Source organism: Sparus aurata, chromosome 24, assembly GCF_900880675.1.
Source record: "Sparus aurata chromosome 24, fSpaAur1.1, whole genome shotgun sequence".
Classification (NCBI taxonomy): domain Eukaryota; kingdom Metazoa; phylum Chordata; class Actinopteri; order Spariformes; family Sparidae; genus Sparus; species Sparus aurata.
Window position 1 is genome coordinate 9336991 of NC_044210.1, and position 26444 is coordinate 9363434.

At 41.4% G+C, this 26444-nt stretch overlaps 4 protein-coding genes across 4 annotated transcripts in view; 2 read left to right on the forward strand and 2 right to left on the reverse strand.

The window, feature by feature from the left end:
- The first annotated feature begins 281 nt into the window (after positions 1–281).
- On the forward strand, positions 282–1617 carry nudt15 (nudix (nucleoside diphosphate linked moiety X)-type motif 15). The gene is made up of 3 exons (XM_030409310.1): positions 282–628; positions 1035–1231; positions 1333–1617. Exons 1-3 carry the CDS (start codon positions 480–482, stop codon positions 1458–1460), a joined length of 474 nt encoding a protein of 157 aa, XP_030265170.1. The 5' UTR covers positions 282–479; the 3' UTR covers positions 1461–1617.
- LOC115576747 (carboxypeptidase O-like) lies at positions 1610–7108 on the reverse strand. Its single transcript, XM_030409309.1, has 9 exons — positions 6954–7108; positions 6078–6114; positions 5877–5978; positions 5318–5422; positions 5045–5161; positions 4609–4702; positions 3933–4135; positions 2262–2346; positions 1610–2154 (listed from the first exon to the last, which is right to left on the reverse strand). The coding sequence occupies exons 1-9, from the start codon at positions 7019–7021 to the stop codon at positions 1889–1891; spliced, it is 1077 nt and encodes a 358-aa protein (XP_030265169.1). The 5' UTR covers positions 7022–7108; the 3' UTR covers positions 1610–1888.
- Positions 7109–9382: 2274 nt separating this feature from the next.
- Positions 9383–15254, reverse strand: LOC115576804 (carboxypeptidase O-like). Its single transcript, XM_030409375.1, has 9 exons — positions 15117–15254; positions 14133–14169; positions 13932–14033; positions 13339–13443; positions 13063–13179; positions 12626–12719; positions 10709–10911; positions 10181–10265; positions 9383–10072 (listed from the first exon to the last, which is right to left on the reverse strand). The coding sequence occupies exons 1-9, from the start codon at positions 15182–15184 to the stop codon at positions 9807–9809; spliced, it is 1077 nt and encodes a 358-aa protein (XP_030265235.1). The 5' UTR covers positions 15185–15254; the 3' UTR covers positions 9383–9806.
- A 7559-nt stretch (positions 15255–22813) lies between these two features.
- Positions 22814–26444, forward strand: part of cckbra (cholecystokinin B receptor a) — a 46994-nt gene continuing 43363 nt past the window's right edge. The window contains exon 1 of the mRNA XM_030409720.1: positions 22814–23302. Coding sequence (XP_030265580.1) covers positions 23158–23302 — 145 coding nt within the window. The 5' untranslated portion in view covers positions 22814–23157. The remainder of the gene's footprint in view (positions 23303–26444) is intronic.

Here is a 26444-nt window from a genome sequence, read left to right on the forward strand (position 1 = left end):
GTTTGTGCGCGTGTTCTTTCAGTAGCTATATCTGGTAGGCCTCAGTATAATTAGTGTCGAATATATTTTTTTTAAATACGTTTTTTAGATTTAACAGTTAACGGAAATGTATACTGAGACACCATGTCGCCAAAAGGTGTTTAACTTAACGTCAATATGATGCACCTTTAGCCTAGCTAACACATAATAACCGGTTACACAGAACATTATTACGATTTAATCAGCTCTCATTACTTGAATACCATCATACTCTTACCGCCCTTTTTGACAGAACATGACAAGAAGTTAATGTGCCGAAAGTAAGAAAGAAAGAAAGCGAAGACAAGGTCTCTCAAACGATTTTTTAAAACGAAGACGGAAGTTCACAGGAGGGAATTATCTTGTATCTCCTGGTTAGCTAGTCTACAGTGTGGCGCTGCCGACAAGCTTCTGTTTAGCGAAGTTTGTCTCATTAATGACTGATTTATTATTTTATCCAGATGTCAAATAAAGCCGTAAAACGTCCAGGAGTCGGGGTCGGAGTGTTGGTGACAGACTCAGCCCACCCAGGCTGTGTTCTCCTGGGGAAAAGGAGAAGCGAAGTGGGCAAAGGGAAATACCAGCTCCCCGGTGGCCACTTGGAGTTTGGGTAGGTAGGTAGCTAGTTAGCAAAGTCCATTCACAAATATTATAATGAAATAAAAACACATTTGAAAGTTGTCATCATGCCGAATTCTCCCAAACAGTTCAGCAAATATTAAGACATGTTCTGAATCTGCATGGTTACAGGTGCCTGCCAAGTAGCTGTGCAGATATGCCAATTTGCTATATTTTAAATGCAGTTTGGTGGAAGGCAGTGAAGCTTTTTGAGATTCATTATTCAAGACAGTCAGTTCTCTTAAAGTAAAAGTCTGTTGAGAAGTAAAAGGGGAGTATACTTAATATGTTCCTTACTGGTTAGTCACTGTGATCTGCCCTGATATGTGAAATAATGAAAGACCTGAATGTGATGAACTCCACTGCATGTGACACTGATTTATGTCATTGAATGAAAGTGAGACGTGGGAGGATTGCGCTCACAGAGAGGTGTTGGAGGAAGCAGGGGTTCATTTGGTGGACGTTGGCTTTGCGTCAGTGGTGAACTCCGTCAGACTGGAGGAGCAGTACCACTACGTCACCATAATCATGCAAGGAAAACTCGACAGGAAGCAGTCAGGGGAGCCAGAGAACCTGGAGCCAGAGAAGAACGAGGGTATGTGAAGTGGATCTCATACCATATGGGAAAAAATGTTAGCTTTGCCCATTCCCCTGAGCAGTTTGTGATAAAAAAAAAAATGTGTGATTCTCTGTCAGGTTGGACGTGGACGCAGTGGGACCAGTTTCCCCCCGAGGAGCAGCTCTTCTTGCCGCTTGCTGGTCTGAGACAACAAGGCTTCCGTCCGTTCAGCAACAGAGTAACAAACACTGAAACTCAGCTGTGAAACTGGCTGTTACAGCGGGAAACTTTTCTTGTTCCCCAGAGGATAAATCCAACACACACTTGTTTTAAACTCTTGTTTTATCTGTTATGGTACATACTGTAATTCTGATACTGATGTTATATATTTTAACTTTCAATTCGGGACACACAGATGGATTGGATTTTTATTGCTCTTTGTATTAAAATTAAAAACAAAAAAAACTTGGGAATATTTTATTGCATCAACTACTGGCGACACTTCAGATCATTTAAAGACACTTTATAGCAGTTTAATGATAGTTTGGACCAAGGATGCATTATTTATCAACAGATACATTTCCATACTTCATAATGATTTACCAACAGCAAATTCTGGCCAACAAGTACAAAAACTTAAAAAAAACATTGGAGCTTAAAATCTGGAACAATTCCTGCAGGTTTTTTTCCACCTCACATCTGGTTGGTGCCGGTGACGGCCACTGCTAACAGCACGGCACACAGATTGGCAACAGCGGCGGCCACAGCACCATTAAAGGCTTTGTCGTGGGCGTAGGTGATGATGTGCAGGGCTCCGCTGTAGGCCTCCTCGCACGTCGGCTGGATCTGGTCCTCGGGAAGCTCGAAAGCAAATGTCCCGTTATCTCTCAGCTCGAAGGTGAAGGACAAGGGGATCCCAGAAAATCGAGCCCAGTCTTTAGATGAACCCGAGTGGGAATCTGTAGAAAGCAGTTACAGACATTACCATTCTTTATGTAGTATCCACTTTATTTTATTACTTTAACCCCCTCCAACGCCTGCGATCAGCAGTGATTTGCCAACTTACATAATATATCTGGCGAAGTTCCTACTTTGTAGTGTTTCCCGTGGACCTTCTTAATGGCCTCGGCTGCAGCCAGACCAACTTCCATCTGTGGAACCAGACATTTAAAACCGTTAGTCACTCGTTTTTGAGCATCTGCAACAACTATGTGTTCCCTTATACTGTAGATTTTCCTTCGTAGTACTTCGAGACACCAGGAAGCAGATTAACAAGGCAGGAAATGCAGATTTAAGCTCCGTTTTCATCAGTCTGAGTGCATCCCTGTGACACTATCCTTGATATGTCGCACAAACACTGTGGTGGGGGAGTGTGAAATGTTTTTTACGCCCAGTCAGAACAGATGAATATATAGCTTAGATTTGTGGAGCAAACAAGCTGTGGAGCTGCAACCCAATGCCATTTACAGTTTGTTTACATTAATACCAACATGAGGATTGAACTGTCTAATGTGTAATTTATGTTGCCAGTGTGAAGACAGTAAGAAGGTCTGGTAGATATACTAAATATCAACAATTTGCATGTTTTTCATTAACAATTTTGTAAAAATTATTTCTATAAAACCATTAATAATAACATCCAAATATATATATATATATATATATATATATATATATATATATATATATAGTGTTAAACATATGTTGAATATATATGTTAAATCTGTACTCCCATTTTTTTGTTACCTAGCAGCCAGCTTACACATTGATATAAATACCACAGCATTATTTTGGTTCTTCGAAAATAGCCATACTTTGGTATATATGGACTGTTCATTGTATACGTATATGCATTTTAATTCCTACCCTACTGCTACGCCCTGAATTGGCCAATATAGCCTATATATCGGCTACTAATCGCTTAATGTAAACAAGTTCTGTCTGTGATTTGTTGGCAAATCAGTTGCAAAAAATATATATGTACCCCTCACATCTATCAATATCCATGTAAAGCATCAATAATGCATCTGTCAGGTGTTATGATACAGAATTTTACCAGTCTGACCAACAAGACCAGACAGGATGTTACAGCATCAATTTAAGGGTGCTCATAAACCAGCTTTGCTCCAGGTTCACTCATTTGAGATCCCTAATTGAAAACCTCATTACATCATCCGTGAACGTCCAATGTGACTCCGCAGCCTGCCAATCCAGAAACACGTGGTGTTGTTTGAGTGGCTCAGGAGTGCTGGCCAGACATAATCCCGTTTTGCATAATTCTCTCTGGATCGTGGCTCCAGTGAGTTATTACCTGCCTCCCTGCTAACAGCTTCGTTTCCTGCTATCAGTGCTTCACAGCTTCCTCCCGTTGTGTTCTGTCCTGGCAGATGAGGACCGTCGGCTTTTAGATGCCAACTGCGTCCAACTGTACTATTATGTGTATGTTTTGTGTTTATCCAATAAGGGGTATTAAATCCTAAACCTTGAAATAAATTAATTTGTGTAGTGGATTTTTTTTCTTGCAGATTTCACTCATTTCCTTTTGGTTTTTGTGATCTGCACAGACAGTTTCTATGGTAATATGCAGAGTGTTCTCCTTATTCATGTGGAAGCATGCAGTGATAATCAGGCCATAAGGATTCTGATGCACTTTTTACCCTGATATTGCCTAGAATTCAGCGTGTGAATTCTCAGAAATGTGTAAAATATTCATCACTGTGTTTGCAGATGTAAATACCAGCTCGTTGTAGTTGGGGTCAGTGAAATTGCCGTGATCGTAGGGAACCAAGAGCATCTGGCCGTAGGAGTGGATTGTGAAGAAACACAGGAACTGGTCGATCCGGCTTCCTACAAAATAAGTGACGGCCGCGGCCTCGGGCTCAGACACGGGCTGGCTCCCCGGGTAGGTTATACCGCAGCAGTTAGCAGATATCCCGCTAGCTGAAAAGAGGAGCAAAAGTAATGGATTGATCTCAATCAAATGTCGTTGTGACACCACTTCTTCCCTTAGCCGTTTGCTAAAAGACTCAGCTTCACATGCTGAAATCTTAGAAACTCTGTCCTACATCTGTAATGTAAATGTACAGTTTAAAAATGTAACAACCTATTTTTGGCCACTTAGGGGCCAACACAAAAATTCTCACATATTGCCCCTTTTGATAGCCGGAACTTTGACTTGACAAGAGGGAAGAGCGAGTACACCCTTATCTGTATCTGTGCAGCCAACTAAATGATCTGTATCTGTTTCCGTACTCTGAACTCCGTCTCAAATCCTGTAAAACAGCATCACAGGGCCTTAAATTAAGTCCAGTAAAATTGTATCTGTGTCCAAATTCAATTCTGAAAGCTCTAATTGACTTTTTTCACGATTATCAAAGCAACATAACTAGATGTAGATCCACAATAAGACTCACTTCCCCAGTTGGCGTCAAAGTTGCGGTTGAGGTCAGTTCCGAAACAGCCGCAGTCCGCAGGTCCTGGTGACCTGTTCTTCCTCCACAGTCGTGTCTAAACGGGTCAAAATGATCAGTCGGTTAAATCAGCTTGTTCTGATTCTTCTCTCAGTCTAGTAATGAATAAATTGGGGGCACTTAACATTTATCTACTCACTGAAATGCTGCCTCGGATTGCAGTTGTAATTATTTTTCCATTCATCAAATTTTTCCAAATGAGACGATTTGTACTCGGGCCATTAGAGCATCAGAAATTAATTTATTCTCTGATTGAGTTGTAGATCATTCTAACATAACTACCATTGCTTTTATAGACTCAGATCATTCTCTCATTTCCTGTTCACCTTCTTGAGGCACAATTAAGGACCCTAAATATCCATCAAATCTAAGCACTGACCGATTCATTCGCCCAGGTGAAGATGTACCCATCTATGTTGAGTACAGGGGTGACGTAGAAGTCCATGTTTTTCATCATGTCGGCCATTTTTGGGTCTGTTTTGTATGCTTGCAGGATCTGATTTGAGAAAGCAGGTGAAAACATCAGGGTTAGATTGATAAAGTGTATTGGAAGGATGGTAAGTCATCATCCTCTTGTTTTTCCCTCAGAAAAACAGTTTGGAAACGCAACAAAATAATAACCCCTTGTTAATTAATGATGAATGTCTCTTACCTGACTGACAAAGTACTGACAGAAGGCTGGGGCGATCCATTCCCTGGCGTGTATACCACAGTCCATCCAGATAGCTTTCTTTTTCTCTCCAGTGTTCACTCCAATCTGGAAGACACATTAGGCACTTAAAACATCAATACACTCCCGTATCCTTCTGGTATTTGCCAATTTCTGTTGTTTGGCTTTACAGCTGTTGCCATCTTAGTTTTTGGAGCCAGAGGGGACCAAATTTGGACAAGAGGGTGGAGCTTGGGACAGTATCCTGATTCGACCTGACTGAGAACCAGAGGACGAGCCATGGTAGCGACTTGTCAATTACAAGGTAGCAACACCCTGAAGTACACCCTGCTTTATCATCTATTGTAATCTAAATGAGACCATAATAAAAAAAGTGAAATGCTTTATTGAAGAGGACTTTATACTACCCATTTAGGCCATAAACTCTTTGGGAAACTGTTCAATCAAGTAATAAATCAAGTCAGAAGTAGGGTCATTTTCTCATAAGCTTGCATTCAATCAGACAGCATTCGCTTCACTTTTCAGATCTGGATGTTTTTACCTTGAGCAAGCTAATGACCCTCTTCTCATAGGTCTGTCCGTATTGCACTATCTTCACAACATCAGGGTTTTCCTTGACAGTCTGCTCCATCCAGTCGCTGATCTGTAGTGAGGAGCATAGTTACACATCTGAGTATCTGTCTATTGTATAATTGTGTAGTGATCTCAGTAATGTGGGAGAGCAGTGGTCCGGCCCTCTTACCTCGTGCATGGGATGGTATCTGTAGTAGTCATACGCTCTGTTGCATACACACCAAAATACAATTCATGACATCATCAACATAACAAGGTGCTTTGACTTTATGTGATAGGCACTTAAGCTCACACTAAACAGATAATCAATTAAGTAATCTTTATTCAAAGTTGCTTCATACAAACGTACTGTTCTGCTTATACAGTGGCTGAACAAATGGGGCTGAATTAAAGTCATCTGTAAATACAGGTAATTTGGTCACAATTCAATGGATGAATGAAATAAAGTGGAAATGAAAATTACATAACTGATGATCTGTTAAGTTGTAACTCATCATTTGTGAATGGTTAACAACAGGAATCCAAGAATTAAATCATCACGAGTCTCGCATTAGTTATTCATAAAGTACTCTTATTTCACGTATGCAGTTCAAATCAAGAAATACGCCTGTTGGCTATCTTGCTGTGATTTTGATCAAGGGTAAAAAATAATTAATCTGCCAGCATCTCTTAAGCTCACAACGAACACAAAGTTTGACATCTTGTTTGTGAAAATGAACCGTCTTTTTATCACGTGCTGATTTCCGCCAATCAGATCAACAGGAGGAGAGCAAGAGAAACTTTCTCTCCAGTTGAGAAAAGAGTTTTACTGTTGGACAGAGCCAAGTTAGCTGTGAACTGTTTTTTAGCTAGGCTAACTTGCTGTTGGGTCTAGCTTCATATTTTGCATACAGATTTTAACAGTCGTATCAATCTTTTAACAAATTCTTGATAAAAAAGTAAAGAAACATTCAAATCATTTGGATACAAAGTAACTGATACTCCATTATGTTACTGAATATTTTTAACAAAGCCATCATTATGTCATTTAATGAATAAAACTCACCTCTCTACTGTGTCTGCTCCCATCGCTGAAAGCAGCACCGCAAGGCTCAGTACGACAGAGTTGAGCATCGTCACTTTGTGATAGTAAACTCCTTGTTTGCAGGTGTGAAGTGTTATTGAACAGATGTTGGGATGGTACAAGCTTTTATAGAAGGGATCCGTCAGATAAAGATACACCTTTGAGTTTGACCTTTGACTCACACATGACCATCGTGTTGGTTAACGTTTAATCTGACATGATCTCTTTGTTTACCCAAAAAACTCACGTGAGACTATTGTGTAATTCATGACTGTTCTGTTCAGAACTGTGTACGAGTGACGCCGAGATTTTACAAGTGGCTGAAGGTATGTCAGTTGCTGCTCATCAGCATATACAGATCCCTGGACTGGTATACTGATCCTTAGAGTGGTATGCCGCTGACACATGTGTTATACCTCTGTAACAGAAGTGGAATGCCGATACCCGAAGACGTACACTGCTCTATCAGTTGGTATATCGATGCCCTGAGGCTTAAATGCAGGATCAGTGTGTCGATGCTGGACATCATATGGTGCTGAAGCAGGAGAGGTGTGTCGATATTAGGCATGCAGTGTTGGCTGGATCAAGACTTGTCAAGACCAGTCATCTTTTTCTTCATTAGCGACTTATTCCGGTAATTTCAAGAACAGCGAACATGATGCATAATATTCAATTCAGTTCAATTAAAAAACTTCAATCGTCCCCGGGGCGCAATTGAAGGCACATGAAGTAGTTGTACACAGACACAAACAAGTCAGCATGTTAGTTACACAGACACAAAACAAGTCGGATAGAATAAAATCGAATAAATACACTAAAATAAGAAATTTACAGTATTTGGATGTGGTGCAAAGTAGCACTGAGGTAGGTTGGGTTGTGCATTAAGAGGCAGAAGCAAGTTAAAGTAAAGGGGCAAATCTGAAAAATGCAATAGAGAGGGAGGGGAAGTGGGAAATGTCAAAAATTCAACATTCCTCCCGTGGATTGGGCTGATGGCAGCTGCAGCCAGCTCCCTCTGCCTGCTGGAAAAGGTCACCACCATCTCTTTGGTCCTCTCTGTGTTTATCTCCAAGGCCGTTTCTTCACACCACTCCACAAACTCATTAGTTGCTGCTGGCCAACGGGATTGTGCTGTGGATGGAGGGGGCAGTGTTCACAGAGGCCATGATCTTAATCCCCTGCCACGCTGAGCGGAGGCTCTCTTTTTTTTACATTTTCCTCCAGCTTGTTCTTATATTTTCAGCTTGGCATTTTTTATAGCGTGCTTTACCTCTTTGTCAACCTCCTTTTTTTTTCAGATTTGGTGCCGGTGAAGAATACTCTTTTCTTTCTATTTTGAAGTACTTCGAGTTCTTTTTTTATCCAGGGTTTATTGTTTGGGAGGATCGTTACTGCAGAGTTGCAGTGCTGTCGTTGGTCCACTGCTTGATGTGTTTGGCAGCCTTCTCTTTCCTCCTAATGAATGATCTTGTGGTCAGCCATGGCGAGGGAGGGAAGGGCAACTGATTTATATGCATCTGGAATGGATCCATAGCATCTATCCAGAGTCTTCCCCAATCGGTGGTGCGGGTGACATATAGGTGAAATTCTTTCAGTGACTTGTCAGTTGGGCAGTGGTTGAAGTCTCCCAGGATGCACTTGGCAGTGTCAGGGGATATGAGCTCCAGTTTATTTACAGTTTTCTTTATGTGGTCTATGGCAGTGGAAAGTATTGTTTGGTCGGTTGTCTCAAACATTAGCCATGTTAGCTAAGGCTAGCTCTTTCATTAGCTTGAGTAGTTTTTAGGCAGAAATCTAGACATATTACTTCCATAATACTATCATAAATCAAAGAATCCTAAGTGGGAAACCAGCCCAGTGGCATTATATTTGCATATTCATCAAGGGGGTGGTACCCATGTGTGTGTAGCAGCGTAGCAGCTAAGGAGCAGGATGATCTCCTTCTCATGCTTACTACCTACTTGTTGATCAGATAAAAAATGAGTTCACGATTTAGTTTAAGTTTGGTTCTCTATCAGGTTGGACGTGGACGCAGTGGGACCAGTTTCCCCCCGAGGAGCAGCTCTTCATGCCGCTTGCTGGTCTGAGACAACAAGGCTTCCATCCATTCAGCAACACAGTAACAAACACTGAAACTCAGCTGTGAAACTGGCTGTTACAGCAGGAAACTTTTCTCATTCCCCAGAGGATAAATCCAACACACACTTGAAAATTCGTGTTTTGTCTGTTGCAGTTCATAATGTCATTTTTGCCAATATTATATGTATTTACTTTCTATTTGGGACTCAAAGATTGTCAGCTATGCAGTCGTTCATATTTGGAGCAAATTATGCAATAAATAAAAGGCAATATACAGTTTTCCATGAGCTGTCATCACAAATTTTAAACGCACACACATTAAAGGTGCACTGTGTTGTTTTCAGGTTTATTGGATTCATTGGATGATTTTCTTTTATGCCTAAGCAAATGAATAAACTAAACTTGTTTTCATGACTGAATAAACTCCAAAACTACACAGTGTCAACTTTAATACAAGACAAGTCAAACATATTTTAAAAGGTTTAATCTTTTTGGGCAAGTTGTTAATGCACTTTATAATGACATAAAAAAAAACAACTGATGTATCAACTACTGGCAGCAATACGACATTTCAGATCATTTAAAGACACTTCATAGCAGTTTAATAATAGTTTGGACCAAGGATGCATTATTTATCAACAGATACATTTCCATACTTATAATGATTTACCAACAGCAAATTCTGGCCCACGAGTACAAAAACTTGAAAACATTGTAGCTTAAAAACTGGAACCATTTCCACAGGTTTTTTCCACCTCACATCAGGTTGGTGCCAGTGAGGCCCGCTGCTAACAGCACGGCCCACAGATTGGCAACAGCGGCGGCCACAGCACCATTAAAGGCTTTGTCGTGGGCGTAGGTGATGATGTGCAGGGCTCCGCTGTAGGCCTCCTCGCACGTCGGCTGGATCTGGTCCTCGGGAAGCTTGAAGCCAAATGTCCCGTTATCTCTCAGCTCGAAGGTGAAGGAGAAGGGGATCCCAGAAAAACGAGCCCAGTCTCTAGATGAACCCGAGTTGGGATCTGTAGAAAGATGGTTACGGTTATCACCTTTCTATATTTAATATCCACTTCATTTTATTACCTTAACCCCCTCCATGGTCTGTAATCAGCAGTGATTTGCGGACTTACATAATATAGCTGGCGAAGTTCCTACTCTGTATTGTTTCCCGTGGACCTTCTTAATGGCCTCTGCTGCAGCCAGACCAACTTCCATCTGTGGAACCAGACATTTAAAACCGTTAATCATCCAAATATATGTAATGTTAGATATATATGGTGTATCTGTACTGCAGTGTTTTGTTACTTAGCTGCCAACTTACGCATGGATATCAATACCATAGCATTATTTTTGTTCTTCTGAAGTAACCATTCTTTGGTTTATATGCACAGTATATTATAAACGTATATGCATTTTAATTCCTACCCTAGTGCTAAAGCCATAAATTGGCCAAGCCTATATATTAGCTGATAATCGCTTAATGTAAACAATTTCTTTCGTTGATTTTTTTGGCCAGTTAGTTTCAAGAAACTGCAGTGCAATATACCCATGCCATAAGGATTCATATACACTTTTTACCCTGATATTGCCTAGAATTCAGCGGTTGAATTCTCAGAAATGTGTAAAATATTCATCACTGTGTTTGCAGATGTAAATACCAGCTCGTTGTAGTTGGCGGCGGTGAAGTTGGGGTGTCCGTAGGGAACCAGGAGCAGCTGGCCGTAGGAGTGGATGGTGAGGAAACACAGGAACTCGTCGATCCTGCTTCCCACAAAATAAGTGACAGCTGCGGCCTCGGGCTCAGACACGGGCTGGCTCCCTGGGTAGGTCTGACTGCAGCAGTTAAACGATACCCCGATAGCTGAGAAGAGGAGCAAAAGTAATGGATTTATCTCAAACTAATGTAGTTGTGACACCACTTCTTCCCTTAACAGTTTGCTAAAAGACTCAGCTTCACATCCTGAAATCTTAGAAACTCTGTCCTACATCTCTAATGTAAATGTACACAAGTTTAAAGCTGTATCAACCTATTTTTGGCCACTTAGGGGAGGCAAAAGATCCTTGTGTCTGGCAGGCTGGATAGTTGAAGTCCAAGATTCACTCACTTTTGGCTCAGTCTTTTGTCATTACCAACTCCTGAGGGAAATGCTCCACTTTGTTAGCTAGTTGGTTTCTAACTGTATCTTTCTGCTGTTTGGTACAAGGCGGTAGGTTTTTAGAAAACATCTGTCTGCAAAATGATGGTATGAGGTCAGTTAATGTAAACCATAGCAGGAAAGCTGTGACAATTTGCCTAAAGGCACTAAAATGCTCTGTGGAGGGGAGGGGAATGATTTATCACTGTGAGCGACCGCTTACAAGTAGAAGTAGTAATGTGATCCATTGTTATCATAAAATCTTGATAATACCGCAATTAGCATAGCTAGCATAGCATGACTTCACCCAAACCACTGTCAAATCCCTCCTTTCACAAACAACCTCCTTGGCCCCTCGCAGTCAGGCTTCAGTACTGCTCAACCCACTGAGACGGCCCTCATCCATCCTCATCCTCCTCGACCTATCTGCTGTGTTTGAAACAGCCAACCACCAAATCTTCCTCTCCACTCTGACTGAACTTGGCATGGCTGAGTCTGCTCTAACCTGGTTCGCATAATACCTGACAAATTGCACCTTTCAGGTCATATGGAATGACTCCTTGTCCAAACCCTGCTTTCTGGAAACTGGTGTCCCTCAAGGCTCAGTATTAGGAGCCCTCTCTGTGGGGTCCACTGGCTTTCTGTTGATGCCCGCATCTGATTCAAGACAGTAGTACTGGCCTAACATGCCGTTAATGGAACTGCACCCATCTACCTCCAAACACTGGTCAGACCACATGCCCCAGCGGGAGTACTAAGCTTCACTACATCAGCTGGCCGTCTGGTACCGCCATCGCCGAGAGCAAATAAAGGTCTGCTCTCGTGTCTCAGTGGTGGTACTAACTCCCAACCAATGTCTGGAAAGCAGAGTCACTCGCCATCGTCCACAAAAGACTCAATACTCACTTGCTCGGACTTCACCTCGGCCCCAGTATCCTCCCACCCAACCCTTTGCTACTTTGCAAATGTGTTCACTAAAATTCTCACATATTGCCCTTATAATAGCCAGAACTTTGACTTGACAATAGGGAAGAGCAAGTACACCCTTATCTGTATCTGTTCAGCCAAATAAATGATCTGTATCAGCCACATATATTGTTTTTTAGAAAACCATTTTTAGAACATACTTAAATTGAGCTTAAGATGTTTTTGATCACAAACTTAAGCTTCTGTTAACTAACCAGGGGATTTTCCTTAATCATGAGTATAAATATTTAAACGCTTTGTTGTACTGGATACCCAAGAACTTGCACAGCCCTACTTCATTGTCATACAAGTTGTTCAGGTTTGGTTGCTAGGGTCGCACATTCTGTTTAAGAGCATCATTAAACTCTAGCTGTGTCTAAATTCAACTGTAAAAGCTCTTATTGGATATTGTTCATGATTATCAAAGCAACATGGTATATAAATAAGGAGATGTAGATCCACAATAAGACTCACTTCCCCAGTTGGCGTCAAAGTTGCGGTTGAGGTCAGTTCCGTCACAGCCGCAGTCCGCAGGTCCTGGTGACCTGTTCTTCCTCCACAGTCGTGTCTAAACGGGTCAAAATGATCAGTTAGTTTAATCAGCTGGTTCTGATTATTCTCTCAGTCTAGTAATGAATAAATTGGGGGCACTTAACATTTATCTACTCACTGAAATGCTGCCTTGGATTGCAGTTGTGATTATTTTTCCATTCATCAAATTTTTCCAAATGAAACAATTTTGTACTCGGGCCATTAGAGCATCAGAAATCAATGTATTCTCTGATTGAGTTGTAGATCATTCTAACATAACTACCATTGCTTTAATAGACTCAGATCATTCTCTCATTTCCTGTTCACCTTCTTGAGGCACAATTAAGGACCCTAAATATCCATCAAATCTAAGCACTGACCGATTCATTTGCCCAGGAGTAGATGTACCCATCTATGTTGAGTACAGGGGTGACGTAGAAGTCCATGTTTTTCATCATGTCGGCCATTTTTGGGTCTGTTTTGTATGCTTGCAGGATCTGATTTGAGAAAGCAGGTGAAAACATCAGGGTTAGAAGTGTATTGGAAGGATGGTAAGTCATCATCCTCCTTTTTCCCTCAGTTCAGCTTAAGAAAAATAGTTTAGAAACCCAACAAAATAATTTCCACTTTGTTAATTAATGATGAATGTCTCTTACCTGACTGACAAAGTACTGACAGAAGGCTGGGGCGATCCATTCCCTGGCGTGTATACCACAGTCCATCCAGATAGCTTTCTTTTTCTCTCCAGTGTTCACTCCAATCTGGAAGACACATTAGGCACTTAAAACATCAATACACTCCCGTATCCTTCTGGTATTTGTCAATTTCTGTTGTTTTGGTTTACAGCTGTTGCCATTTTGGTTGCTTGGAGCCAGAAGGGACCACATTTGGACAAGAGAGTGGAGATTCAGATGATACCCTGAACCTGAGGACGCGCCATGGTAGCAATTACAAGGTAGCCACACTCTGAGGCGTACCCTGCTTTATCATCTATTTTAATCTAAACAGGGCCATAAAAAAAAAGAAAATCATGCTGTACTGAAGAGGACTTTAAACTAGCAATTGAGAGCATCAACTCAATAGGGGACTGTTTAATCAGGTAATAAATCAAGTGGGAAGTAGGGTCATTTTCTCATAAGCTTACATTAATTTAGACTTCTTTAATTACAAACCAGGGGAGTTGCCCCCCTCTGGCTATCAGAAAGAAAGCAGTGTTTGCTTCAATTTTCAGGTCTCGACTCGTTTTTACCTTGAGCAAGCTAATGACCCTCTTCTCATAGGTCTGTCCGTATTGCACTATGTTCACAACATCGGGGTTTTCCTTGACAGTCTGCTCCATCCAGTCGCTGATCTGTAGTGAGGAGCATAGTTACGCATCTGAGTATCTGTCTATTGTATAATTGTGTAGTGATCTCAGTAATGTGGGAGAGCAGTGGTCCGGCCCTCTTACCTCGTGCATGGGATGGTATCTGTAGTAGTCATACGCTCTGTTGCATACACACCAAAATACAGTTCATGACATCATCAACATAACTTTGACTTTATGTGATAGGCACTTAAGCTCACACTAAACAGATAATCAATTAAGTAATCTTTATTCAAAGTTGCTTCATACAAACATACTGTTCTGCTTATACAGTGGCTGAACAAATGGGGCTGAATTAAAGTTATCTGTAAATACAGGTAATTTGTTCACAATTCAATGGATGAATGAAATAAAGTGGAAATGAAAATTCCATAACTGATGATCTGTTCAGTTGTAACTTCATCTTTTGTGAATGGTTAACAACAGGAATCCAAGAATTGAAACATCATGAATTTTTCATTAGTTATTCATAAAGTACTCTTATAATACCACTTTTTACAACTTAATTCACGTATGCAGTACAAATCAGGAAATAAGCCTGTTGGCTATCTTGCTGTGATTTTGATGAGAAGTATAACTCTCATAGCTTTGCATGAGGTGATGGTTAGCTTAGTGTAGTGAGACTGGGAGCAGGGAGAACCACATGCATCGCTGTGTCCAAGGGTAAAACATAATTAATCTGCCAGCATCTCTTAAGCTCACAACGAACACAAAGTTTGACATCTTGTTTGTGAAAATGAACCGTCTTTTTATCACGTGCTGATTTCCGCCAATCAGATCAACAGGAGGAGAGCAAGAGAAACTTTCTCTCCAGTCGAGAAAAGAGTTTTACTGTTGGACAGAGCCAAGTTAGCTGTGAACTGTTTTTTAGCTAGGCTAACTTGCTGTTGGGTCTAGCTTCATATTTTGCATACAGATTGTAACAGTCGTATCAATCTTTTAACAAATTCTTGATAAAAAAGTAAAGAAACATTCAAATCATTTGGATACAAAGTAACTGATACTCCATTATGTTACTGAATATCTTTAACAAAGCCATCATTATGTCATTTAATGAATAAAACTCACCTCTCTACTGTGTCTGCTCCCATCGCTGAAAGCAGCACCGCAAGGCTCAGTACGACAGAGTTGAGCATCGTCACTTTGTGAGAATAAACTCCTTGTTTGCAAACGTGAAGTGTTAGTGAACAGATGTTGGGATGGTGCAAGCTTTTATAGAAGGGATCCGTCAGATAAAGATACACCTTTGACTTATGCTCGCCACAGGCTGCGCACACATGACCATTGTGTTGGTTAATGTTTAATCTGACATGATAACTTTACTCATCATAAATACCAATAAATTCATATGAAACCATTGTGTAATTCATGACTGTTTTGATCCGAAGTGTATGAGCAGTCATTACAGCAGTGTTTTCCTCATTTCAGTTTGGAAACCTTTCGTTAAGATACTGCCGTCAGTAGAACTGCAGCTCCTATCAGCCGGTTCAGAGGAGCTGTAAGCGCTCAGTGGTTGTATAATATCAATTGGTCCTTGAGAATACAGTCATAAATGAGCCCAAAATAAATAATTAGCGGGTCCAGTGGTATGTCAGAGATTTGGCCAAACCCATTGTCCTCTCAAGGTTTACTCCTGGGTGGAATAATAAGAGGGAGAAGATTAGATAAGTTAGGCGACATTAAGTCAACGACGGGAACGGAAGAAATTATGAGATAGATTAATGAAAAAGAGCAAAGGGCTAAACACTACTGGGCCATAAAAGCCCTTCACGTGTTAGTCTGTTAAACAAAGCAACATGAGTTTGGGTGGCTCATTCCATGTCAATAAAATTAACTGAAAATTCCTCATGGCCATCTTTAAGTTCTGCTTTTTGGGGCCAAATTTCTCCACTTGAGCACTGCAGCACACAAAGATAGCCTCTGATGTTTTTAGTGCTCTTTTAATTGTTTTTTTCAGCCGCGGTTGCTGTTGTTAATATGAAAGACTATCCAGTTCTCCTGCTGATTGTAAACAAGCTTTTGTGGCTGCTGTGAAAGCCTTAAAAAACACATTACTTCTTGTGTGCCCTGGAGATTTTATCCGGGAAAGACAAAGCAAAACATTTTAATCCCTGAATTTAATAGTCCTCAGTGGTCATTTCCTCAAGTTTATACAGATAGAGGTGAGAAAATTCACAAGATCTATACAAAGTGAGCATTTGAAATGATGCATAGTAAGAATGACTTTCATTGTATTTACTTAATATGCTGGATCACTGTTATCTGACTATAAAGCAAGCAATCTCTGTCTGTCTGTCTGTAATTCACATATCTCAAAAAACTTTCATCATATCTGCTTCATACTTGACAATTTTGTTACCAAAGACCAAATGAAGCACAGTGACAGATCTTGGCACTTTCAATATTAATTTAAAAAATAAAAAATAAACAGCAAACCGTGCTCAGTGCAGCAGACGGGGTGGGGCTTTAGTTCTCTAGCCTCATGGCTGTGCAGACTGACAGGCTTACACGTGATCCTTCTCATGAGATCTCAGTGGGAAGCAAACATAAACAAAATGGAGATAAGATAAGTGTTGTACAACAACTTACTGTGGTAACTAAGAAACTGAAAAATTTAAATCTGCATGAGTGAGGAGGTGTGGTCAACACTGGTAGTCTATTCTGTTCACCATGATATGGAGGTCAGATTTCAAGGTTCTGTCAAAATTAGCATGCTAGCCAGTGTTGGCCTCAAGGCTACAATATTTACCGTTACTTAAGGTGTAATAAACCTGATTTTTAAATCGTAGAGACAAAACATATTTGATATTATCTGCAAGCAGTTCAGAGGCTTACAGGTCTGAAAGATGTAGGAGGGTTTAGGGATCAAAATAGAATATTGGTCTATTTATGTCTTCATCAGTGTGTAATCACCTGTAAATAATAGTTGATTTTGTTATGTTAGAGTGGGCCTTTTATATTTCTACAGTAGCCCAGAATGGACAAACCAAACACTGGCTCCAGAGATGGCCTTTCCCATTGTTCCTTCCCTTGTTGTACTTTTTAGTGGCCACCGTAGGGAATGGCAAGACAAGGAGTATTAAGTTGGTTGCAATTTGTAACCACACCGCTAAATGCAAAAACAAACAAACTCCTGCACACTGGACCTTTAACCTCACATTACCAGATTATCTAACAGCTTGTTGTGACGGGGCCCTGGTATAAATACTGTTATCTAGAGTTTGATTTACAGTAAATCCGTATCAGTAAATCAGTAAATAATAACTGTAATGTATTTTTACTAATTGCAGACACCTAGATACTTTTAAATTACTTTTCTCTCTTTGTCTTCATCGCTGAATTGCAGTAGAAACCTCTGTACTTTCTTGGTAATAAGCACTGAAACTTGCGCTACAGGTAGCTCATTCTGGGGCCTAACCATGTCATGCATAGTTTTCCTATAAAAATGTGAAACTTGTGACCATTTTGCCAAATAAACAGTATTTCTAACTGAAAAGATGTTGCTTGTAACATATGATATGATTTAACATATGACCAGCAGATGTCAGTACAGTGCTGAGTTTAGCTCAAACATGTAGCAAAGATCACCAGAGGCAAAGACTGGCAGAAGATGCAGGGCGCTCACCAACACCTGTACACCCACTTAAAAAAGCTCACAATGGCTGTTTTGTTCTAAAATGAACCTCGCGTCAAGTAGTGGACAATCTCTAATAAAAGCAGGGTGTATGTGGGTGTTATTATGTTGTCTACTGATATTTTGTGTAACCTGCTATCAATAGCAAGCACTCACCAGCGTCCACACTGCTTTAAAACCCTAGTTTTATCCCGCTGAGATTAATTAGAGAAGGAGGGCAGTCTTCTCTTTCTTCAGAGAACTCTGCCTGCTATGGAGTTTTGCTAGCTTGCATGTTAACTACGGCTCTGCAGCCCAAGTATTTGTTCCCCGCTCCTTTGCTGACATTTGCATCATGTCTATTCATGAGCTGCTCGTAAGACATAGAGACAGGACCTGTCTCGGCCCTGTGTGCAAAAACACAGGATTGTGTGTGTGTGTGTGTGTGTGTGTGTGTGTGTGTGTGTTGTGTGTCAGACAGAGAATCAAAGCAAACATCACCGGCAGTTTCCTCATACTGATGGATGAAAGCGCTAATGCTTTGGGATGAGATAGGCAGGCCGTTATCTCGCACTCAGACACAAGCTTCCAACATCTCAAAATCTGTCTGTAACCTTGACGATAGCACTTTAAAGTTGTTTTTTCGGGGACATGCACCGCTGAGATAAGAGAATATGCTTGGTGATTACAGCTGATTTTAGTTATCTGTTCCATTTTTTTTGTTTGTGCCTACCCCGACATGCTCTCCTCTATAGTTTGCGACCGACTGTACTGTATATAAACATACATACAGCCAAAGAGTACATCACTGGACAGTTTGCATCTAATTTTATGACCCACGCTAGCGGTTGATTTCAGCATTTGATTCTGTTTTATGAGATTCAGTTAAACTTAGGCAAGTCCATGTGGTGAGGAAAAAGCTGTGTCAACATCTGGACAGACTGCAGAGCTGGGGGTTACGGGCAAGTTTTTTGGAGGCACACATTCCTCAGGGGCCTTAGGTTCTTATGGGTCGATGGGTTTTAACTTAAATGTCTGCTGGTGCTGCACTGACACGTGAGCGAGTGGTTGTTGCAAATCCCATCACGGGATGAGGACAATAGCCTTGGGTGACAGAGAAAGCCGATACTGGCAGTTAGCAAACTTTTTCATGTCAAAGAACTCCAAGTACACACACCTAAGGCCATGGACACCAAAGGTAGTTTCAATTCATTGCTCTATAGTTGACTACATCTCTGTCTGCACCGGGGCGATAAAATCATCACCATGAGTAAATAAAGTGAATAGATTAGTTATTACAGTGCATATATTAACTTCAATAATATTAAATAATGCTAGAGAAATTAGATTAAATCCTTGCTTTGTAGGGGAGCCTCTGAAACACTTTAATGACCCAATAATTTTGCGAACACTAAAAGCTAGGGCTTCTTTTTTTGCTAACAGTAGCTAGCTAACGTTAGGCCAGCCATTTTTACCTCTATCCCCACAAACTACCAAGGATGTTTGTCACTGCTGAAACACAGACACCAAGTGATACCAACGTCGTTGTACTATTGGCTCACAAAGCTTGTTAGAAGCTGGAACCAACTGTCAGAATTCTTCCACAGGGATAAACAATACATTACTGATTCACAATCATAGTAATGTTTTTCGTAAAATAGTTACTTTTGTTCTGAACCTTCCTACAAGCTCTGTAGCTCTGTATTATTTCTAAAAGAAAAATGATTTGTCCGCATACAAAGGTTACAAATATGCCCTTTAACATCATATTAGTTAGATTAATGGTCCGAGGATTGAACCCTGTGGAACGCCACATGGGACCACCAGTGAACTACAAGGTTATCACTGCCGGTAGTGTCAAATTGATATCATAGCATTATTATTTTTACTTAGTTGGATTCCTTTTGAAGGTCAAGGCTGTTCTATTTTATGTGACTGATTGTACTGAGAGTAAGACTAATCGGTTGGTTTACGTCGTGTAGGTCCTGAGACATTACAAAGCAATTTGCCTTTCAAAAGAATTCCACTCAGTCTTTAAGTTCATGTGTGTTATTATGTCATTATGGTGCCCCAAGGTTTTACACACTCGTGCAGTGACACAAAGCAGCAACAAATAATTTTGTCATGTTAAAGGTCACCTTTCACTTGTGCCTGATTGGTGGATGCTCAGTGGTAAAGCCTGTCCTGCAGCACTGGTGAATTCTAAAAACGAGCAGCCTGATGTTCACCCATATGCAAATCTGTTGTGCTTTACTTGTGTTGCCTTTGCATGTTTGAACATGGAATTTCAGTGCTCCTGAAGTGCCAAAAAAAAATAGCTCTACTTTCGCCGGATGTGTTGACACCCTGGAGGATCAGAAGGCAAACAGCTCCTCATCTCATCAGACATGCTGGTTATGACCTGTGTAAAGACCTCGATACAATGAAAATCAATACGGAGCAGCTGCCAAACTCACAACATCGGAGGTTTGAGAGGAAGCAGAATGGAGAGACTTTTGGCTTTCCTTCAATAAGCCTTTATCTTAAAAAATGTAGAAGAAACAACAGCATGGAGCCCAACACACCTCCCACACAAGAGCAATATAAAAGCAGTAACAACAGTGGCAGCAACACGTGTAAAACCATCAGCAATACTGACAGCAACAAATCCAAAACACAAATAGCGAAGCCCTCCTCCCCCACAGTGCACACTAACTCCCCCTCCTTGTCCCCCGCTGCCTCCAGACATTTTTGGAGCATCGGTATCATTTCTCAAGCTGTAAAACATGAACAGAACCCAGAGGCATTCGAGAGATCATTTCCCGTAAACAAAGTCATCACGCTGCACATCAGGAGGCCCAGAACCTCTCACCTTCCTCCCACGGGTCGGCCAAATAACAAAACGGAAAATTAAACAGTCGTTCCACAGGCTTAGAAAATAAAAATAAAAAAACGTCTGAGAAATTCTCCATTTTAAAACAAATCATAATGTAAACAAGACAGTGGTGTTCGCAGTAAAAGTGCGTCTGTGCTTCTGCCCAAAACTATTTTGTAACCGTGACACCATCCTCTTTAAAGCTTGAAATCTCCAGACAATCTAGGAAAAGGTAGCCACCTCCCTCCTCTTAACCTTGCAGGATTGTGGCTCTTTGTCCCCTCTGATGATACCTCCTGACATCCTGCAAGACCTGGAGGGTTTTCACAAGGGCAGAGAAACTGACGGCCTCATTTCCTTGAGAGAAAGAGATTGTTCTGTTATCGATTGTACTTTTAACAATTGAGGGAAAGTGTTGTACTGACAAAACTGGCAACACGGATCCTGTGATTGAGGGATGGAGACCTTTGAGAACTTGACAACCAAGAGGGCCATCCGGGTAGGTCCGGTTGAAGCTTTATGGGATTCTTGATGAGATATCTGCTGCTGTCTCAACAAGTAGATAGTGAGTGTCTTTGATATTTTTTTTTTAGGAGTAACACTCAGTCTATCTGGCCCAGTCTCAGACTCTCTCACTCTTGTACAAAATTGATGTTTTTGCTTGTAGTTTCACACACAGAGCGGCTCATTAAGGGCAATGAATGTGCTTGCCAAAATACAGATGTTTGTTGTTGTTTTTTCTTGTAGCTCTTGAGAGTCTTAAGTGGTTTCGAATTTGCAATTACGTCCCTATCTCTCTGAGCCCAAACAGCCACCCACGGCAATTTTCTTTCTGCACACGCGCTTAATGGATACAACTTCAGATGCAAAAGTCAAATCTATAAAATTAAGAATAAGGGTTCAACCTGAAATCTTCACTTTAACTAAAAGTGATAGCATGCAGCTCTGTGTGCTGTAAAGGACAACGAAAGGGGTGAGTGGCTGAATTACATTTTTTTGGGAGAACTTATAAGGTAAATGGACTTGCATTTCTATAACGCTTATCACACACTGCAAGGTGTCAGGAGCAATGTGGGGTTTAGTATCTTGCTCAAGGATACTTCCGCATGCAGCCGGGGATTCGAACCAGCCACCCTCCAAATACCAGATGGCCCGCTCTACCCCCTGAGCTACAGCCTCCCCACAGGGTGTTCCAAAGGTGCAACATCTAAAAATTGGCTGCCTGTCACAGTTATCCTCCCAACAAAAGATAGCATAAGAGTAATGGCTAACTGCTTCCAGTTGTAGCTACCGTTACTTAGAGGTGTGCCAAAATATTGATACTACGATATATCGCGATATTTCGTCTTGAGGTACGTTATCGATACACTGGTGCCAAATATCGATATTTAAAAATGTAAAAAATTTTTTTTATTTTTTTGGCCCACCACCACCACCCCTCTTCGGAGGACAGCTTTATCTTTATTCAAACATAGGTATACAACCAAATAAAAAAAAAAAAATGGTTTAAGTAGCTCTGAAACCCACACATATAGATATTTATTGATAGTTGTAGTCAGTGTGTGTGTTAAGAAGAGACACTGTGCAATATACTCTTTGTTTACTTGGCTGTCATTCATGTGAAATTGATTGACAATGTTTTGTAATTCCTGTGAAATGGATTCAGTGCAATCAATAAATTCTGAATTTCTTCAGTGACACAGATATCAGGATGTATCGTGGATGAAATTCCTTGCAATATATCGATTATCGCAGAATACGATTGGTGATACCCAGCCCTACCGTTACTTAGCACATTTAGCAATGCAGCTAGCGATGTGGGCCTTGAGCTTGGAACACCAGGGGAGCGGGCTGTGTTGTTTACCAGAATGACAGGTGGGTTAGCCGGTTAGCATGCTAACTTCACACTAACTAGATATCTCTGCAACACCTGAAGAACTGATGTTTCTTTACACGTTGCTTTGTACATTTTTGAGCGTTTAATCACTAAAATTTGCACCAACTGCAGCTTCAAGGGCTGTAAAACCAAAAAAGTGTGCTAAAAGATTCTAAAATGCTTGGTGAGGTGCAGGTTTGTCATTGGACAGCTTTTCCATTATGCATTTCACCCCCAGCTTCCCTTAAAAAAAAAAAAATGCTATATAAACTCATTTCATCCATTGAGTGTCACCCCTCCTGCAGCCATGGATAAGGAGCCTGTTTGTGCTGGCTTGTACAGTAATAATCGTGAGTTGAATGGAGAGAGTGCGTATGTGTGATTGTGTGTGTGTGTGTGTGTGTGTGTGTGTGTTTGTATGTGTGAAGAAAGGAGAGAGAGAGAGTGAGAGAAAGAGAGAGAGGTCCGCAGTTGCCTTAGCAGCAGCAGCAGCAGCAGCTTCATTCCTTCACAGTCCGGTGCTGTGCGCGGTGCGTTCACGGGACTCCCCACGCCGCTCCACGTTAATTAACCCGTCACAGCGCGCGTTTTTTCTCCAGGCTCCAGTTTTTTTGTAAAATAACCACACTTCAGTTTGGCCTTCCTCCAACTTTCCCGACGCCCCCCCTCCCCCCCCTACTTCTCCTGCTGTTATGAACAGAAAGACGAGTTGATTCTCCAGTTTTCATGTCATTTTACGCGCAGTAGACGTCGCCACAGGAGGAGGATGGCTCTGCAGGCGCTGAACGTGAGCGTGGTGGAGGTGTCGGTGGGCTGCGTGGGGCAGGGGAACCTCAGCGTGGAAGTGAGCGACTACAACATCAGCTGCACGAACAGCTCCGTGCTCTCCAGACCGAGCAGCAAAGTCCGAGGTAGGATTTCTCTCTTCTTTCTGCGCGCTGCCTCTCATGAGTAACCAAGGCGGATGTGTTAAATCCTCCAGATGGCATTCAACCCGGCCAGGAGGCAACATCTGGCTGCCCACATCTGGGCTTGAAATAATAATAAAAAAAAGGTGTTAGAGCTTATACTTTATTGCGATTTTTAATTTACATCTGCAAATGAATATCCCCTTCAAAATAAAAGCATCAACCTCCAAGAAGATGAGAAAGAGGATTGAGGTCTCACTTCACCTGGATAATGTTGTTCCTCATTACAAGCTGCCACCTTTGATTGATCCCCTCCTTAACTGGATGCACCCTTACCCCCCCCTAACCATCACCGATTTTGCTCAATTTTCACTTCCCGCCTGATCACTGTGCTTACCATCGAATGATTTGCAATCGGGAGTTTTGTTTAAATCAAGCCCCTCATGCAGCCTCATTGTGTGCAATCCATCACAGAGCGAGCCCAATTTACTGCTGCTCCTCTCTCAGTCAATAACGCCCCAATCAGCATGAGGAGCACACCAGTGCTGAGGCTACAGTTTTGATTCTGAGTGTTTATTCTTTTCCCGGCTTATGATTCTCTAAGTGCAGAGGAGATTAAACCCCACGCCAGGAGAGGAAGAGATAAGCTCCCCCCTGAGCAGTGTCTCGTATGAGGACACTAGTGGGAAAATATGGGCTGATTGGGTAATGAGGTCTGGACGTGGGAGGAAGAAAGGACGTGCACAAGCCCGGGATAAAGTTGCTGGAGAAACAGAGACAGAGGGCGTGGGCTGGGTATCATCTGAAAAAAAAAAAAAAAAAATCCAAATCAAGTGAAATTACTCTCACAGCTGTAGTGAAATCTGGGATGATAAGGCTTGAAAATGTCCATGAAACCCTTCATAACATTTTATTAGAGTTTGTGTTCTAGTGCATATTTGTACACACCGGTTTAATTACCTGGGCTTCATTAACGAGTTAAACCACCGTCAGCATCACGTATTGAAATTCAACAGGCTAAACCAATATCTATCATTTCAATACTTGAACAGTCTTGAAATGATAGAAAATTGCTCCAGTATATATGAGTTTCTTCTACCCAGTTCTACCGTGCCCGGGGGAATTGTCAATGCAAAACGCCGTGGACAGTTGCGTTTTGGATGAGGGTGCAACCACGAGACAGTGAGGGAGACACATCAGACATTCAGCTACATGTGAGGGTGGTGATGGCCGAGTGGGAGAGAATCACTGTAATGGGGCCGTGCCAGTAAGTTAGGATGAGGAGAAAGAAAGGTGCCCATCGTGCAAGCTCGCACACACCTCCGTAGGATTAAATGCTTGCAAATACTGACTCAAATTTGCTAAATCTACTTTAAAATTTTTTCCTTTCCGTGATGAATAGAATGCCGAGTCACAATCACCTCGATAGATCTCAGTGTTAAGCTGAATACAGAAGTAATAAGAAACCACACCTTCAATAATGTTTCATTCGTCTTTAAAGCCCCCTCGAGTCGATAATGTGTCTTTCTTCTTCTCATTCTGAATGTTTGAGTTTCACTGTGTGCAGAGTTTGACACTCGATGGCTTTTTTCACACTCAAGGTGTACATTTTCGTCTGGTTTTTGGAGGGGAGCCTACTAGCCAACCCAGCTGCTAGAATAAGTGTCGGAAATGTACGTTTTTTTGCAAACCATGGATATGTTGATACGTTTTTCGGGCAATTTTTCTCCCTTATTTTGTGACAACTGAGCCTGGGGAGTAACAGAAAGCATGAGACAGCATTACGTATTTAAGAAACAAAAAAGTGTAACTGTGTTCCGGTAAAGCTACAGAAACAGAGATGTCATTAGATTACACATGCATTCAGTAAAACCTTTTGTTGCCACAAACTCTGCTGGAAATTTTCCAGAGGTCTCCACAGAAATATCCAGCGGTGTCGCACCTACAAATGATGAAACACAGTCTAGGATTGTGGTCACTGGCTCGGCAACCTCCTCTCCCGTCACTCGCCTCCATCCCCTTGTAGTAACTTACATATCAGTGCATGCCAACATTTGATCATTTTGCCTATTTTAAGGATTTGAATGAGATAATTCAATGTCAGACACACATTGGAGCATGTTTATGTATGCCTTGATAAATATGTGGACCGGATCTTTAACACGTCAAACAATTCACAAGTGAAGAACTGATTTGTGGTTAGTTAATGACCATATTTTACACCTGTCCGGTAAATGGTGCAAGGGGGGGGGTTCAGGTTCGTGCAACAGCCCCCTCAAAATATCCGTCTGCATCCCTTTTTTTAAAATTTCCTCTCCCCATGCCATTGTTGCAGTATCAAGAAATTTCAAATCAACCCCCACTAAATAATTCACACCTAATCCTCCTTCTGTGCTGCATTACTTCTGTTGACCTTATACAGGAGGCATTCTGTAACATCGGCAGCAGTATAGGCTCAACTACCCGGAGAGCAATCAAGTGCTGCTGGGCGTGTTCAGTGTTTGACCAAGGAAAATGTCCCGCCCGACAGATTGCTAGTTCCCTCCCTCACACATTCAAGGCGAGGCACACACACATAAACAGACACAAGCCTTCATTATATTCACCTAAATCCTTAGTGGAGCTATTCCTCCTCCGCTTTCTCCCTTAGGACTGAGGGAGAGCGATGGAGTCTCATTATGCAGCTGTATTATTGCTCTCAGATGTGATACTCCTGCGCCGGGACAGGAAATTAAAGCTCCAGCCCACCTTCCATTTGTGGAATTGCCACTGTCCGATGCATTGAAACTGAGCTTCTTTTTTTTTTTACTGGACTGAGCTTCTGATAAAAGAAATACTGTGCTCCGGCTTGAATCTTTTGTTGATTATATTGGAGAAATGTGCATAAATCACACATTTCTGTAAACTTTTTCCTAAAACTTAAAGGTGCACTATGTTGTTGACATTTTTGTTGGAAAAGAAAGATCTGCATTGCCTTATTTTTATGCCTGAACAAACTCTCTTTGTTTTCATAACTGAATAAACTGACCTTAAAGGACAACACAATTTCATACTGTTTTACTTTGTTTATAAGTGGCGGACCCTGCCACCTTTCTAGCTTCAAACGGTGTTTGGGGGACCTTATTTTTCTCTGAGAACAACTTGT

What these genes read in the sequence shown, in the direction of transcription:
- nudt15 (XM_030409310.1), top strand. Translation starts at nt 480, where the DNA reads ATGTCAAATAAAGCCGTAAAACGTCCAGGAGTCGGGGTCGGAGTGTTG. An exon ending in GGTGGCCACTTGGAGTTTGG is followed by an intron (nt 629 to 1,034) that starts GTAGGTAGGTAG and finishes ATTGAATGAAAG; the next exon opens with TGAGACGTGGGAGGATTGCG. An exon ending in GGAGCCAGAGAAGAACGAGG is followed by an intron (nt 1,232 to 1,332) that starts GTATGTGAAGTG and finishes ATTCTCTGTCAG; the next exon opens with GTTGGACGTGGACGCAGTGG.
- LOC115576747 (XM_030409309.1), bottom strand. Translation starts at nt 7,021, where the DNA reads ATGCTCAACTCTGTCGTACTGAGCCTTGCGGTGCTGCTTTCAGCGATG. An exon ending in GGAGCAGACACAGTAGAGAG is followed by an intron (nt 6,115 to 6,953) that starts GTGAGTTTTATT and finishes TGTATGCAACAG; the next exon opens with AGCGTATGACTACTACAGAT. An exon ending in CTTTGACGCCAACTGGGGAA is followed by an intron (nt 4,136 to 4,608) that starts GTGAGTCTTATT and finishes TCCTCTTTTCAG; the next exon opens with CTAGCGGGATATCTGCTAAC.
- LOC115576804 (XM_030409375.1), bottom strand. Translation starts at nt 15,184, where the DNA reads ATGCTCAACTCTGTCGTACTGAGCCTTGCGGTGCTGCTTTCAGCGATG. An exon ending in GGAGCAGACACAGTAGAGAG is followed by an intron (nt 14,170 to 15,116) that starts GTGAGTTTTATT and finishes TGTATGCAACAG; the next exon opens with AGCGTATGACTACTACAGAT. An exon ending in GATACCATCCCATGCACGAG is followed by an intron (nt 14,034 to 14,132) that starts GTAAGAGGGCCG and finishes TCCTCACTACAG; the next exon opens with ATCAGCGACTGGATGGAGCA.